General features: G+C 36.4%; 1 protein-coding gene across 3 annotated transcripts in view; it reads right to left on the reverse strand.

The window, feature by feature from the left end:
* soga1 (suppressor of glucose, autophagy associated 1) overlaps positions 1–17,557 on the reverse strand; it is a 79,566-nt gene that overhangs the window by 52,009 nt on the left and 10,000 nt on the right. For all 3 annotated transcript variants that reach the window (XM_023956415.1, XM_020704474.2, XM_011476824.3), the window contains exon 4: positions 9,126–9,275. In XM_023956415.1, coding sequence (XP_023812183.1) covers positions 9,126–9,275 — 150 coding nt within the window. The remainder of the gene's footprint in view (positions 1–9,125; positions 9,276–17,557) is intronic.

Below are 17,557 nucleotides of genomic sequence, written 5' to 3' on the forward strand. Positions count from 1 at the left end.
AATATGTAAACATGGTCATGACTAATCTTGAACTAAATTGAAGATCTTGCACTAATCAATTCTGAATGCTCAAAAAAGCTAAATTAAACCTCTGAAGTTAAACTTTCCTTAATTTTTCCATTGAAGTAAATCCATCCAGAACTTCTTTATGCCTACATGACCCTAAAAATGGATCAGTTCAACTAGAAAAGACACAACAGGAGAGTAGAAGTGCTTCAATTCTTCAATCCAAACCGTTATGCTACACTACTGGACTGCATTGTGTTGTACGTGAATCGTGGCATCCGTAATGCACACCAGTATTTTCAAATTGACAGTGTCAAATACATGTGTTGTGCTAAATTAAAGAAGGATTTATTATTTATTTTTATGCAAAATAACACCTGGCTTAGTATAAACCAACTGAAAGAGTTTTTCACAGTTTTACTTGCTTTTTAGCAAATTAAAGTAAGAATTTTTCTGAATTAAAAAAAATGTTTTTAGTATGTGTAGTAATACACAAATGCTTTATCCAACCAAAAAAAAGCCGTGACCCGAAAAAACTAGGGTATCAACCAAATTGTGGGAAAAGTGATTTGTTGCATCCCAATGCCTTAATAAGATTAACCTTAACACTAAAAGTGTCTGCTTTGACTTTACTACACCTGCAATTTCAAAAAAGACACTGCACTTCTCTTTTGAGTCAAGTGTTGTGTCATCCAGATAATTTTGGGGTTTCTTTTACTGAAAAAAAAAATTGAAAATTGTGCATTTTTTTCTTCACATTGCTCTTGTTCTGATCTGTCGCTTTATCTCTGTAATCTCAGATGGATGTTTGCCTATAAGACTATTAAATTCCCCAAAATACTCTCAGCTCTTGCACTTTACAGTGTGTTCAGTATGTGTGTGTGTGAACACCAGTGTGTCAGTGTTTGAATTCTGTGTGTCCCAGTGGTACCTGGCAAAGCTCAATTCGACCCAGAAACCCTTCCGGCAAGATTTTCCCTCGTCTTTCCCCCTCCTCCTCCATCTCTCCATTTCTCCCTCCATCCATTTTGTTTCCTCTAGAGCCGACTCTTCTTCCCAATCCCCCCTCACCCCCATCCTTATGGCGATAGCCTCTTATTATTTTTGGTCTTTCTGTTTTAATACAAAAAAAAACTCTTTTTTTTCTCTCGTTGTCCATATAAGTTCCCTGTTTCTTAATTATTTTCTAAACTTTATAGCTGCTTTTGTCAACTTTTATCTGTTTTACCCTGATATAAGACGTAACGATTCAACAGATAAAATTTCAGAGATAAATCGTTTTTTTTTTTTTTTTAACAAAATACACGATTAATACTGACATTTTTACTTTAAAAGGGTTTAAAACATCAGCAAACAGAATCTGATCAATCTAATTATTTTAAACGGAGTTTTATTGTTAGTTTTTTGGTTAAAATGTTCTCTATTTAGAATTCTTTTCTAATAACAAACCATTATTGATCTTTCTCCTTTTTTTGTGTTTATGTTCAGTAAAGAGTCAGTTTCAGTGGACAACCAAAAATACTGGCTAAGTAAGTTTTTAAGGTTTGCCCATCATTTTTCATTTTTTTCAAATTATTCAAACTTCAAGCACTATATTTAAGGGTCAATGGCCGCCAAAGTGTGCATTATCAGAAATTAACGCTCGCCGTGGAAGCCTGCACCATCCTCTGCTTTGCGTCGAACGGTTGCTTCCGCGAGGTGCATTAATTTCTGTTAATGCAAACTTCGAAGGCCATTAACTCGCTTATACCATGGTCACTTACAAAAGAAATAAGCATTCAATCCGTTTTTAGTACTTTATTGTTATTTTTTTCGGTTTGGATTGCTTTTTTCACAAAAAGCCAACTGTCACAGTAACGTGACAACGCTGAGCCAGCTGAGCCTATTGATGACCTCGACTGCAGCGGCAAACGTTTTATTTTTAGTCAAGATGGAGAAGCAAAAGTTTGTTTTAAAGAAGCCAGCGCAGTGATACAGAACATTTAAGCTATGAGATCGGAACTTCTTTTTTAGGTGTGCATTATCACTTTTTAATGGACACCCAGCAGCCAATCAGAATCGAGTATTCACCCGGACCATGGTATAATTGCTAAAGTAATTCACATATCATCCTGTAGTTTTCTGATCATCCTGCAGAATTTCTCAAGAAAACCTCGCTCTTTATTAATTTTTTTCTATCAAAGCCCAAATTGTGTCTCCACATGTTTCTCCAACACCCCTGTCATTCTGCCTCAGGTGTACAGTAGGTTACATGGCTGATGTCTACCCTAGTTCCTCAAAGCTCATCTTTATTCTAATAAATCACTCTGCCCCAGATAAAAACCAAGTTTAAACCCGCTCTGATGCCCTGACCCATTTCACAACTCTTCTGGATCTCCCTGAACACAACACAGAGCTTTCATTGTGTCCCAAAGGCCTGTGCCTGTGGTACCATGACATGTTTGCTGAAAGCATGGAGGAGAAGGGGGGAAAGGACGACAGTTCACGCTGCACTAAAACACCTCACTGTTGTTTCAATCTGATTTTCCTCTAACATCAGCAAAAACTTGAGCCCTCAGATGCTGCAGAAATGGAATCTTAAAAAAGTAAAAAGACCCTTGTTTCCATAAAATGTGTCCTATTTTCTGTCTTGCTAGAAAAATAATCTCATCAAAAAAGTTTTTTAGAGGCAAAATAATTAAGAAAACACGAATGAAAGAAGGAATGAAGGAAACTCCTTAGTGCACCAAAGTAATTCAAAGTAAAAGACAAAAGGAAGTTTAAAATGTATTAATGTCTTAATTAGAAACATATCTTAGCGACTAGATTTTTTTTCTTACAATAAATATTATTGGTAAGACCATTTTTCTTACCCTAATGGCAGAATGTATTTTTTTTTTTTAAATGTTCAAACTTATATCTGGGAGGGGCTGTTTTTCCATTGTAAACAGTTTTTCTTTTTTAATTTTTGCATTCAATAATGTAATGTTTTTAAAGTTTAGATGCCCAATTACCAATGGAATCTTCAACTTCTTCCACTTTCGGCTTCTCCCATCAACGGTCGCCACAGCGAAACAATCCTTCCTCTAGGATGAGTCGCATGGTTAACTCGGCGATGAATAAATAATAAAACTCTTGGCAAGACTATTTGTCTAATCCTATTGGCAGATTAGTTTTTGCTTTTTTAAAGAACATTTTAGACTTGAATATATTTTGACTTATTTGAGAGGTGGTGGGGGGTTGTTTTCTATACTGTTCTCAAATGCAATGTTTGTTTTGTTTTGTTTTGTTCCAAATTCTCAATCACAAATATAATCTGAATTTCAACTGTTTGAGAAACAATGAGAATGTGCTTAACAAACTTTTGGACTATTAGTTTAAGTTTAGTCAATTTCTATGGCGCCTTAAAATGACCTCAGTCAAACAATGCGCCGCACATACAAAAAAAAAGATTAAAAAAAGACCAAGGTTCGAAGAAAACATGTCAGTATTGAGTCTTTCAGGCACCTTACAGGATTTATTAAAAGGTTAATTGAGGTTTGTTATTACAAAAACACGCCCCTGTTTACACCTTGGAACGAGAGCTCCAACTTTCCGTTAGAGGTCTTCAATTGCCCTCTAAAGCCTCCAGCTACCCTTTTACCTCACATCCTCACTCCAAACAATGGGCAGCACTTCCTGAAAGTCAAAAATAAGGGAACAGTTTCCTAGAAGAGAACTCAAGGAGAGAGGCATTTTAAAAGCAATTAAGAAAAATAATGCAAGCTGATGCCCAAAATGATTGTTTTCCTCCATTTGATAGTTAATGAAATATTTCAGTGCTTTGTGAGTTCATAGGACTGCATTAGTTATAAAGGTAGACTATAAAAAAGTACAACTTTTTTACCTTATCCAAACATGCCTGCTGTGTCTAGTGTGCTATGAATTTTGCAAAAACAGGTAGCTGTAGCCTGCAGTGAAAAACTGAGGGGAAAAAAATGAACCTTAACAAAAGCAGACAGGATGACCTTCTCATTTGCAACTGAATACTTTAGCCCGTTCACAATAACACACAGAAACAGCACAAGGAACCTCCTGAGTGACCTTCAAGAGGAACACGCGGAGAGGTGGAGACCACGCCACTCCGAGAAAAACTAAGAACAGAAGTCGAACAGAGCGCCAGCATGGGCAGGAAAGAATAAGACCAAAGCATGCTGCATTTTTTGTCTCTTCACCTCACAGTTGTTAAGGATTAATGTCTGCAGTTAGGGTTGTTATCTCCTCATGTGTCAGCCTCCCCTTCACCTCAGGATGCCTTTTTTCCTCTCTCAGCTCATATTTTGTCTTTGTAGATGCTTTCCTAATTGATCTCCTTTGTCTAATTGGTCCCCATGCTGTTTTACTTAATTTTTCTTCACCTCTTAATCTTTTTGTTTTAAGCCAAATTGAGGCACCAGATCTTAATTTTTTTATTTAAAACAATACAAAATTATTGAATTATTATTACAAGTTTTAAATGAAATGTACAAATAAGCATTTCCTTCTAGGTGTCTTAACAGCTCTTAATAATTTACCAATTACTCGATCTTTGAAACCAAATCTCCTGAAGTGCGTCTTTTGTATCATCTGCTTCCCAGCAGTAGGACTTCTCCACTTCCCTCCATTCCTCTGTACCCACTTCTCCTTTTTATCAAATCCACCCTTGCTTCCTTCAAAGGTCAAACAGCTGGAATGGATCGATGGTTTTGGAATGTGAAGAGCAGCAGACGGGCAGAAAAATGAGAGGAAAGCAAGACAGAGTGAGGAAGGAGGAGGGTAAGGCCAGGCTGGAGGAGGTGACGTATGAGGAGGTGAAGGAGAGACCCAGTGAGAATAATAAACCTTTAAATAAAGAAAAAAAAGCAAGAGGATGGACAAATAATATGAGGCAATAGTAAATGTGGACAAAAAAAATAAAGAGAGCAGACACGAGCACTTGGGGGGGGGGGGCAAAGGAAGATTGGTGAAGAAAAAACTGCTAAACTGACTGATTGTTGGCAAGTTTTGTTAACAGAGGCTATTATTTCAAAGTTGTCATATTTTAGAAAATTCACAAGTCAACAGTAAATAAAGCCTCTGAAGGGAATCAGACTGCACGTACAAATGTTCACAATCAGCAGTACATTAGTACAAATATTTCCACGTTCATCAATAAAAGCTTATAACAGAGCAAAGAATCCAATTCACATAAAGTATGTTTTCTGTGGGGACCATCTAATGCTATGGTTATATCACGACAGATAATATTGAAGGCAAACAGCTGAAACTGTTTTAAGGAAACAAATATGGATCTAAATTTTGTGGATCGTGTATTTAGATATTTTAGGGTGAGGAGAGCCAATACTGCAACTCAGCAAGTGTTTGAAGAGAATTCCCACCTATTCAGAGATCCAATGTGTCAGGAAATTGAATTGAACCACTGACTAATCATCTAGCAGGCAGCTGCTCTGCTTCCTGACATCCATGACTGAATATTTAATGACTAGTACAGCTAAACACGGCACTAAACAATAGTTGTACAAAGATACGTAGGAGAAATATGATACACTATCACTGAATGGAGAGACTTAAGGTCATATTTTTTTTTTTGCAATAAACTAAAATTGCAATTATTACATTTGCTTAAAAACCTGGAACAATGTTAAGTTTTGTAGGGATGCCACAATTCTCGGTTTAAAACAGAACCATGTTACCACTGAACCAAATCGTGTGGAAAAAGAATCAATTCATCCCTACTGCATTTACATTGAAAGTGTCAAACCCACATGTTGTTTACATTATGACTCTTCCAGTAAAGGACTGCAAAGACCCCTTTTCATTTATGCAACAACGAGGAAAAAAAACAAAAGGCCCACAAAAGTAAGGAAAAGCCTAAACAGACATGAACAGTGTGTAGCAACAAAGACAGACAAACACTCTACGTGGTTGCAAAAACGCATCCATTGTAATCGGTGTTTGTTTTATTGTTATTGTTATTTTCACAGTTATTCTTCTTTCTTACCTCCCCATACCCTAAAACATTTGTGCACCTAGTTACTTATTATTATTGTGTTTTGACAGTGTACAGGCTTGGACTAAGACAACTGAAAGGTTTTTCTACACTGTTACTTCCTTTATTAGAACATTTTTAAATGTGTTTTAGTTTTTTTATTGTAATATACAAATCATACATCAAACCAAAACAAAAACCCCAAATTAGGGTTGAAACAAATCCTGGGGAAGAAAATTGTTGAATCCTAGTATTTTGTCAGATTCATAACACATAGAAATATCTTAAAAACCTTTCTTGTAAAACCTTATATGCACTAACTCTGGGAGGGATTTGTTTTATAGCTTCAATCAACATGAGATAACACAAATTCTAAAATCTTCTGTTTCGTGTTGAAAATCCTTTTTTTTTTTTTTTATTTTACAAATTTTAGAGTTTCCTGGGACTCAGAGTTAAGCATGGATGGAAAAAAGACTCCCAGATTTGAAGCATAAATCAGAAGAATAATGTGCTCCCTTTTAGCTGGAACTGTTTCCGTATCCAAATAGCGAGAGGCAATAATTTGACAGAAAAGAATCTCTGTACTGTTCTCACTGAAATGTTGATGCCTTGCAGCTCAGTAAAGGTCTAGCCAGCAGACAACCGGAATCTCAAAGAACATCGACATCTGTGCAGACTGCAGGCTTCTGCGGCTACATAATCAATGTTTTACTATTTTACGAGCAGCAATTGCAACAAGTGTGCTTTGTAAGGCCTTTGGGCTTTCTTTCACTGTGTGGATTTGTGTTTATGTTTTGCATGCTCCTCAGCCCACGTTAGCCTAGATGAACGCGTGTGGTGTGAATACATGCCCTGCTGCTGTTTACTGTGTTTATTTCATTTCACCAGATTTAGCTCATCAGTTCTTTTTTAAGCTCTGCAGAAACCATGAGGTTTGTCTGACAAGGCAGTGAGAGAAAAGGGAAGCCAGGAAAGCGAACCTCACAGTTCCTCTTTTCCATTTCTGTAACTAAAATGTATCTTTGTTTAACAATCCCCAGCATTATATCAGTCCAAACACAGGTTTCTAAGGTCTGAGGAAGAGTCAAAAACAATGAATAGACCCATGTTGTGCAAAGTCTGAGCCGGTAGACGGCTCTCCTGGTTCAGTTGTCATCCGGTTAGCCAACAATATAGTGGTTGAAAAAGAGCAAAAATTGATTTAAAAAAAAGGGAAATTTCTCTCTCTATTTTGAAGCTTTTTTAGATTAAATTCAAATTGATTTGATTTCTAAAGCACTTTTCTTGAAAAGAAAACAGTTCAAGCTGCTGTACATAAAAACAAACAAAAACACCAATCCCCACTCATGCAATACAATAATTAAATAAGATTAGTCTGGCAGCAGCTATAGGTAGACCGGGAGTTAAAGATGCTCAAAAGCACTATGGTGCACAATGCCAATAGTGAATCTAATTAAGCACTTATAGCCTATAAAATCCATCCATCCACCAATTTATCCATTCATCAATCCATCCATTTCCAAAACCTGCTGAATACCCTTCAACGTCACAATTTAACCCACCCATCCATCCATTCCCATCCATCCATCTATCCATCCATCTTCAGAACTGGCTATATCCCTTCTGGGGTCACGAGGCACCTGGAGCCAACCCAGGTACTGTTGGGCAAAGGTAGGACACAGCCTGAACAGTCTGTTGCACATGCACACCCAGGGGCAATTTAAAGATATCAATTAACCTATGAAGATTGTTTTTAGACTGTAGGAGGAAGCAATAGAGAACCCATGCATGCACAATGGAGAACATGCAAACTTCATACTTATAGGATCCAATCAGGATGTAAACCAGGGCCCTCAGGGTTTGAGGCAAAAGCGCTAACCACTGTGCCACCGTCCCACCCCTGCCTATAAAATCCTAAATACAATTCTGTGCCAATATCCAGTAGTTTAAAAAACACATTCTTTCAAAGGAAAGTGCTAAAATTTTCCATGACAACCATTTGGTAAATAATGAGGAGATTCTATATTTATTCAAAAAAAAAACTTTTTAGACAACACTTTGCAGAAAAGAAAAACTGTTAAATAAAATAATCTAAGCAAAGCATTTTTTTAACAAGTACTTTAGCAAGAACAGACCTAATTCTGTCAAAAACTGTTTGATTGACGCAATGAAATGATGCAAATGAAAGAAGACAAAACAGAGTGATGGAAACACTGATCATCTATTCCCGTCCTTTCCCATTTATCCGCAAACTGCAAACTGGCAATTAGATGGAGAGAACGCACAGTACAGCCAGAATGAAGTACACAGTTCTACATATTCTGCCAGGAATCCAAGTGTCCATCCAACCCTAACCTACATAAGAAGCCTGGTTCCAAGCCAAGGTCATGACCAGACCAGCTGACATTAGAGGAAACAGACAATGAGCAGACGGCAAGGAGCAAAAAGAATAAACACATGGAGCCTCTTCCTCTACTTTTAATCATGTTAGATTCCACCACTCAGACAGAAAAGTGAAAACACTATCAGGAACTTTCAGATCAAACATGGCGCCACATCAATTTATCTGCTTTTTCCTTATTTCTGACTTAGCCTTACATCAGGTAGGGTTGATTTATTTTCAGGCCAATTTGTCTTGACGTCATTTTCCACTCTTGCAGTGTTTTCTCGGCCACACTTGGTTTGACAGAAAAGTCCCTGGAGTGGCAGCTGCATGTCACAACTGAAGTCAACACGAGATGAGATCTGAAGCAAACTCTCCAGAGGCTCGGAATGAAGAAAAAAAAAAAGAAGAAAACTGACCCAACAAACATCCAAGCAGGCGATAGGCTAAAAACAAATGTTTCTCAGGCTGATTTTTTATCCATGTAATCAGTTCAAAAAGGAGAAGCTTTAAAATAATATATTTTGGCCTCTTTGTCGTTTGTTCATTTGCAGCTAAACTAAAGTGAAATTTTGTTTGTTTCAGTCCAACACTCAAAGTACAAGAGCAGTCCTTACAAGTTTGTGCTTTCCTGAACATGAATGTACTGTTCTCTACAGAAAAAGATCTGTCATAGACGTACCCATGTCCCCCAATGTTATCATGAGTGCCCCAAAAGATAGGCTTCAGTCAGCAAAATTCCAGCCCTACCTTGTCAACCTCCTGCTGCAAAACCTGTTTAGCCACCTCCTGCTCCTGCAGTCGGACTCTCAACTCCTCGTTTTCCTGATCCAGTCGACTCCTCTTCTTTTCCACACTGTCCAGCTGGGCATGGAGACGGATGGACACGTCCTTGGCCACCTGAGAAGGACAGATGAAAAAAGGAGAACTTAACTCAGTGTTAAGGACGCAACTAATTATTAAAAAATAATAATAAAATGGTAAAGTTTATAAAACTGATCAGAAGTTAAGGACCAGATCATGATAATCATGTAAAAATAAAAAGTAAATAGTTAAGTAAAGAATAATGGGAATGGCATTGCATAAGTTCAATTCCTCCCTGTTCCTTTCAAGCTTACTGATCAAAAACATAAGAATGACAGAAGTGGGAATTTATAATTCATCCCACTCACTTTAAAGCAAGTAATTCAACTCCTTTTCTGGCAAACTTAATGTTTAATGATTTAAATGTGTCATGTACTGCATGTAACAGTCCAAACATGATTAGGAGTTATTATAATTAAATTATTTACATGTGTATCTGGATGTATGCATATATGTATTTATTTTCCTATCAATTCATGACTAACTATCCTAAATATTTCTGTACAGATATATATTTCTGTTGTTTGTCATCTCAAAAGTGAAACTAATTTAAGGTAAGGATGATCCTTTTATAATATTTCTTTTTGAGTCATAAATACTGTATATTAGCTAGTTAAAAAAGGAGGAAACATACATTTAGCAAAAATTAACTGAAACATTTAAGGCAGATATTGTGCACACATCTTATTTTTATACAATAAAGTTTTTTTTAAATTTTTTTTACTAAAACCAGAAAATTTAGAATTCTTTTAAGTTCTTAACTCATATCTAAAACAGAGCTAATGCCAGTCTATCTTGATTTCTAGAAATAATGCTATATCCTAAACTGCATGGATCAAACTTTAGATTATTGACTGCATCTCTGAATTTACTTGTCCATCAAAAGTAAATGTCTACACTGGATGTGTGTGAAGGACAAACAGCTCGTAGCCTCATTAGATCCTCAAAAGGTGATTCCAACCGACGTGGCAGAAGTGCATGCATAATGTAGTCTCATGAAAGTCAGATTTAATTCACTCCAAGGACAGCTGCTCATTTCAAGTTTTTAATGCCAAAAAGTTTAAATAAATTCACTCCCGTGTCTAAGTACAGCTCCTTGTCTCAATAAGGACTTGAGAAGTTTTAAAATGGAGTCAAGCAGATTAAATCCAATATATTAAACTTTATTTATAAAGCACTTTTTATACATACGTGACACAAATAAAAAATCAATTAAAAATATTTTTAAACCTAAAAACTAAAACTTTACAAATAATTTTACCTTTTCTTTATCTAATTTGTTAGACACATTAAAAAAATTTAGTCTGTGTAAAAATTCCACTATACATCTAATTGTTTTGGCTAAAACAAAGATGAAATAGAGGTTTTTCTAAAAAAAATGTTTAAATATCTATATTAAAATAAATGCTTCTTAATTACTTTTCAAAATTAAAATAAATTTTTTGGTGCTAAACAATTTAGTGGTGTTAAATCTGTCACTTATAAATGTCACTGACACGAAGGTTTATTGGTTTTTAATATAGAGGACAAGTCTTGTTGATTAATTATTCAGTCACTTTTCTAGGCTTCAGTTTCCCATCCGAATGATGGCAAATAGTGTCAGAAGAAAAAATATTTATGGCATATGTAGTTTGTGCAAACTGATCATAGATTACATTGATTTTTTTTTAGTCTGAAGGCAGTTTTTCCATTGCTTATCTGCAAAATATCTTTAGTTGTAAGGATGTATTCGTGTGCTTGGCTTGGAAAATCAGTCTCTGTTTGTGTGATTGAACCTTTGCCAATATGCAGCTGAGTCCCACAATGCCCCTCTCTGTAGTTCAAACCCTGTCTTTTCCCTAAAGCTCCACCACGCTCCAATTCATGTTTTGATGCTGCGTGTTTTACGTGTTTGCAGACGTAGAACTCTGACAGGTCAAGCGGGGTCGCTTTAGCTTTTGCTCACATCGTAAAGTGAAATTATCCACAGTAACCAGATCATTCTATGTTCTTTGAAAATAAGAAAGAAGTTCAGAGATTGTGGGTTATTTTCATGAAACAATTTTGATGAGTTATCAATATTTTCTGCTTCTCTGCATCCATTGATTCTGTTCCCAATTCACAAAAAAGCTATGAATTTGTGAGAATCTTTGTTTGTAACAGAAATGAACTGATTTTTTCCCCCCAGAAAATAATGATTTAAAAAACCGGCTTTGGGATTAAGAAATTTGCATCTCTGCTGTTTGCAGATTAGATGGTTCTTTTGACTTTCTTAAGATGTGACCTATAGCACCCACTGCAGCAGTTTGGAACCGAGGCTGAGGAAGCCATGATAAAAATCAGCACCTCCAAATGTTAGACTGCTGTTCTTAACTAGAACAGAGTGGTTTGTCACCTCAACAGCAATTTTCTACCTTTATTAAGACCTATGAAGCACTTATCCCATTCACCCACGCACACACGTTTACACTGATGGTAGCAGAGCTGCCCAGAGCTGCAGGGCCTTTTTTACATTTAAATTCAGTTCACAAATACTGAAATTATTACCCAAACACAAACTGAACACTTACAGGAGTCTGTGTCAGTCAAAAAAACCTGTACCGGTAAGTTGATTTTTGGAGTGGTTGTGGATGGCAGTTGCTATAGAAACTGATACGTGTTGCAGCAGACTCGTGCCGATCTTGACTGCAGACAGAGTTGCATCATTTAAATGTGGGGTAGAGGCTGCAGAGTTTCCCACTGCACTGTAAACCTTACGCAGCTTTTAATTCATGAAAAAAAAGATCTAATGGCTTCAGGGTGACCCCAGACCAAAAATGTGGTTTTTATCGGACGTGTAAATGATCTGCAAAAACTTGCAAAAATGAGACAATCATATTTAAGGGCAAACAAAACTTTAATAGTTTTAAAAACGTGACAATATTGGTTCTTAAGGCTCAGCTAAAAGTCCACATCAACTGCATTTTAACTTCTTTGTGACTCCCACTACCTTTCTCTATACCTCTTTGTATTTATCTCACAATAGGGTCAAGTAAGAGAAATACCAGCTTTCAGATGAGCAAAAAACATCTAGAAGCGTTCTGAACGTTCCTGAATTTGTTCTCACAGATAAGCAAGAAAATGCATTAGTTTAAAATCTTATACCATTCGTATGTTGCCTGCAACTGACCAGCCCCCACCGTTCACCCCGTCCAGGCCTTCATTCTTCAAGTGACAGTTGGGGCAGTTTCTTATCAAAAGGGGCTTTTCATGCAGTTGTGTGCTTCTCTGTGTTTGACTGCAGTCAACAACAAGAGTCTTGTTCCTCAAGTCATCCCCTTGTCTGCACATGTGCCACACACACACACCCAAACACACACACAGTTTAAGAGGCTGCATGTAAACCCCCTCAGTTAAAGTGTAGGGAGAAAAGTTGTTACAGAGAAAACCATTATGGAAACAAAGCAGCTGTTTTTGTGTTGAAGTTGGCCTGGTGTCTGTGTGTCTTTGTTTAATATTAGGTTTCAAACTCACAAAAAAAAATGACGACTTAAATTAATGCTGGGTGATCGTGGGGTCAACAACTGCAATGCCATTCCTCTTCTATCATTTCTGACCTAATTTTATCAATTATTACAACAATTATGTCATCCAATAGCCTGCAAAAACGGTATTAGTGTTGTCTTGTCACTATACACACTAAGTTTATATAAGTGAATATAAAGAAGAATTAAAAAGACATTTTTTTAGTTACACTCTGTCTTGTGGTTTGGCGACATGACGCTGCTTTACGCTCTTTGATTGTGAGTAACGCAGGTTTGCGACATGCTTTACAATATTGAACAAGTGCTAAAAGCTTTAGAATAGTAGGGTTAGAGTTTTCTCTGCTACCAAATCTGTTGGAATTAATTGCATAAACAGTGAGAAAATTACAGTAATTCAAAGACCATGTGTTGTTTTGTTGGATCCAGTCACAGCTTGATTGTTAGAGGGTTCTGTTCAAACCGATTGTGTACTTTATACAATTATATTGGTTTGCACACTTTGCACTACAAGGTTGCAGATTTTAGAAAACTGAAAATAATTTGTTTTTATTTTTTGTGCAAAATTTGAAACTGTTGTGCATTTATAAAACATGTTCAAAATAGAGTTTATTTAGGAAATTCCGTTTAAACAACTGTATGAATGAAAAAAATGCCACCACAGTAATTATCATTTGATACATTTATTTTGCTGCACTAAAATTAATCTTTCTCATGAGAGTTCAGGTAAATGTCATTTCAAAGTAAAGTTGGAGAAAGATAAGCAATGACATTTTCGGAGAATAACTGAAAACGTTCGTTATTGGGGTATATTGTGATATAAATTAATCTATATGATTTATTAAATTCTCCATATCACCCAGCAGTAACTTTAAGTCACAAAACAATTTCCCCCACAAAATGGGTAAAATAAATATTTTAGACTCAAAAGAAATTGTCGTTTTTGTTTTCACACAATAACTGGCATTTATTAGCTGCCTCTGATTGCACTGACTGAAGCAGAACGTGAAATGGAGTTAAGAGTGGTTAAATGGTTTTGAGTATGTGAGTAAAAGTCTGCAAAGAATCAGGAAGTGTGGAAAGCGGCGTCTCCATGGCAACAACCACAACAAACATCTTAAGTTAAACTGTTTTTTTTTTAATTCAGGCAGACGTGTGGGAAAAGTAAACTCGAGCGCATTACAAATAATTAGAGGAGATGTCTGAGTGTGGCAGCAAGTACAGCACAGTTCATGCCCATGGTTTCCACATACTTTAAGAAAGCTGGTTACCAGAAGATATTTTTAAAATCCTTAGTTAAAATGAATCAAATGCTAACCTTGATGCCATGTGTCTAGTTTGTGGACTTTCTAGCTGCTGACTAGAAAAAATATCAATTTCAATTGCTTGTAATGCATTCAAATATAAGGACAAAGTATACAGTTTTTCTTATAAAATACACTGTGCATGCAGCTGACACACACAAAAGTTCACGCATCGTTGACTTGAAGTGGCCGTGACGCTGGCGATTAGGCAGATGGTCATATTTTGGGGCTTCACCTTTTATGTTTTAATGAGAAAATGCATTCTGCTAGATTTAATTGGTTCAGCTCGCTTTGAAGATGCAGGCTGCTTCAGCACATTGCCAGGGGACACCTCCAGTTTTACCTGACAGCTGGGACAGAAGAACCTGTAACATCTGCTGAAAAATGCATGTGTTGTGGGGAGAGAAACAAGAAAACGTTGTCAGCTCCAGTGGGGTTTAAAAAGAAAAGGGCCTGAAAAAACAAATTTAGTTTATTCTGTGATGTAAAAAATAAATATTTTTTCTCATGATTCTGAGTTTTGTTATTGTTTTTACTTATTTGTCTTGTTCCTTCGTCATTCTATCATCAGGTATAACTCTAACATTAATTTCTAACAGAGAGGGCTTTTATGTCAGTGCTATTGTTTACCTCAGCACTGCAGTTCACTGAGTCCAAAGTAACAAAACACTGCGGCTTCTCATTGGAAATGATGACTTGGCTAAACCCGAAAAATATCTGAGATCATGGAAGAAGGGAGAACATTGTTTTTTTTTTCTTTCTTTTTTAATGAGTAGGGAAAAAAGTGCTGATAGAGTGTGAATTTTTAGCAGAATAACAAACTGCCAACTACAAAGCTAAAGCCATCAGCAGGGAAGATAGCTCTGCAGAATCAGCCAGAGGAAGTGCAAAGACTGTTTTTGACCCATCTGTCCACCTGAATCTTTCAGCATCCTGTCTTTCAGTGCAGCCTAGAACAGATTTTTTTTATAGTAAACGTTAAATATGCAAACTGACAACCTGACTTTGAATTAGTTGGTCACAGTGGTAAACATTACGTGCAGAATATATTGAAAAATGCAAACCAAAAATTAACACAGGCACATTTTTTCTTCTGCCCATATCGACTACATCATCCATACACATCCATATTTCGTTTGGCGTGCTCGCCATCTCCTTTTTGAAGAGCATGTCCGTGCTGTCTCAATCTTGCTTCACGTATCTTTTTTGTGATGCAGACAATTCCAACTCTCCAACGCATTTCCTCATTTAATTTCTTTTCTTTAAATGTGACTCCAAAAATCCATGCTAACATCTTTATTTCCATTCTTTCAAGCAGTTTCCTTTCGTCTGCGTGTCCATGCTTACATCAGGACACAGCACTCCAGCTTTCACATCCACTTCACAACCTCCCTTCGAGTTGATCATCAATCCCAAACAGTTAAATACCTCCACCTATTTTAATGTCTTTCCTTCTCTATCATTAATAATGGTCCAGCTTTCATCGTTCTTGGAATAGATCATTGTCTCTGTTTTTACTCGGGCTCACTTTAAGCCATTTGATTTCAAGTTCTTACCAGTTAGATAACATGTGCATTATATGCAGTGTAGCTCAAAATAAAGGATGTAATGATGATGTTGTGTGTGTGTGGATAACATTATTTGCTAATTCTGGTGCAATTAACCAAAGGCAGTGATTTAAGTTTATTAGCACTCCTTGGTGGGCAAAATGTCAACTTTGAAGTGTTGTCTTTAAGGACTAACTAAACTTTTGGCTCTACACAGATCATTTTACCTTTTTTCCGGTCTCTTTCTCTCTACTTTCTGTGTCTTGCAGGAGCTTCTCATTGGAGCACTTCGTGATGGTAATTTAAATTGGAGCTGTCATCCTCTACAGCCCCTGATAAGAAATAACACTCCAGCAGTCCTTAATGATACAGATGTTTAGTGTTGGCAGGCTTTTATTTTTAATACAGCCAACATTTTGGGTTTTAAATACTCTACCCACTTAGAGGATGTTACGTCACAGATGGTTTTCTTTGTGCCTATAAATAAAAGTGGCGTGAGAGAAAGAGACAGAGAGAGCTGTGGCGTGACAGCTGTTCCAGTTCAGGCTGTGATCTTCTATCTTTGGACAGAAGAATGGAGACAGTGAAGGATGGAGGAAAGTAAAGGAGAGTAAAGGAGTGGTCAAAAAATACCCTAACCTTTAAAACCTTTTCAGAATAAAATCATATGAAATGATCTGTTTTGTTTCCTATGATTCATCTTGTTTTTTAAGTGATTTTAATTATAATTCATGATTTACTGCATGTAATATTACTGTAACTTAATAAATTATTTTTTTTCTATTGTGGTTTTACTGTTAGCATTTTTGTATTGGTATGTGCTTTTAATTTTTCCCTGTAAAGTACTTTGTATAAGTTGTGCTTCACAACTGAACCTGCCTTGTCATGTCTGTTTTCTGTGTCCACATTGAGCCAGAGGAAATAAAAGCTTTCTTTAATTTATCAGTTGCACTACATCTATGAGGGAACCCACTGTAAGGTAATTTACTTGCCGTTTGGTTTACACCCTGATCCTTTACTTTTTCCCTTTTTCCTTTTTTTTCCCCCCGGATAGATTAGGCTAAAATGAGCTTTTGCTGATAATGAACTCAGTGCTCCGCCCACTGGCCCAGCGCCTGAAGGGGCTTCAATAAAAATATGCTTTACCACAGCTTTATGTTTAAAGAATTATTTGTTACAAAGTGCTAATTGATACAAATTTACAAAAAAAAAGCATACTGATATGCATTTGCTTCACAATTAAAATTCACCAACTTAAACTCAAAGCAATTTGAAATTTTTTCCATGAAGTTAATAAGGTACTTTTCGCATTTTAAAAGGTCACAATAAAGGCATGAAATTACGTTAATGCCTTCCCTTGTAACATACTAACTAATGTCAGAAGTTAACAAAAAGAACAAAACAAATTCAGTCACGCGTTATGCACAGGTAAAGATGACACTAAACCACAATTCCTGTTGTAATCATGGAGGTGAGTGTTATTCTTTCACAGAAACAGCTTTCAGTCAGTATGGCATGAGGTGGGACATTGGTATGCACTTAAATGTGTGTGGGTGTACACTCTGAGCATGTGTTAGAGTGAGCTCCATCTCAAACCACAGCCCAAATCATGGTGGTGAGGCTGTGCCTGTCCAGATGCTGCAGCTTCCTGACGACTGTCGGCTCTACTGCTTTCCTCTATGAGAGGACCGGTGTGAGCCTAAGGTCATGAGAACATTCTATTCATATCTTCAAAGTGCCGTTTGGAATGTCAATACTAATTGTTTTTATAATTGTGCCTCTGAAAGGTAAGATGTGTTTTTCAAATTGGATTTGTTTTAAAATAGTTGAACTTTAACAGGAGGAACAAAAAATTAGTAATTTTGTGTTATGCCATTACTTTAATGTCTGTACTTCTACAATAATTAATAATAAGTAATAAAATACATAATAAAATAAGTAATAAGTAATAAAATAAGACTTAAGTG

The sequence above is a fragment of the Oryzias latipes genome, chromosome 7 (assembly GCF_002234675.1).
Source record: "Oryzias latipes chromosome 7, ASM223467v1".
Taxonomy (NCBI): domain Eukaryota; kingdom Metazoa; phylum Chordata; class Actinopteri; order Beloniformes; family Adrianichthyidae; genus Oryzias; species Oryzias latipes.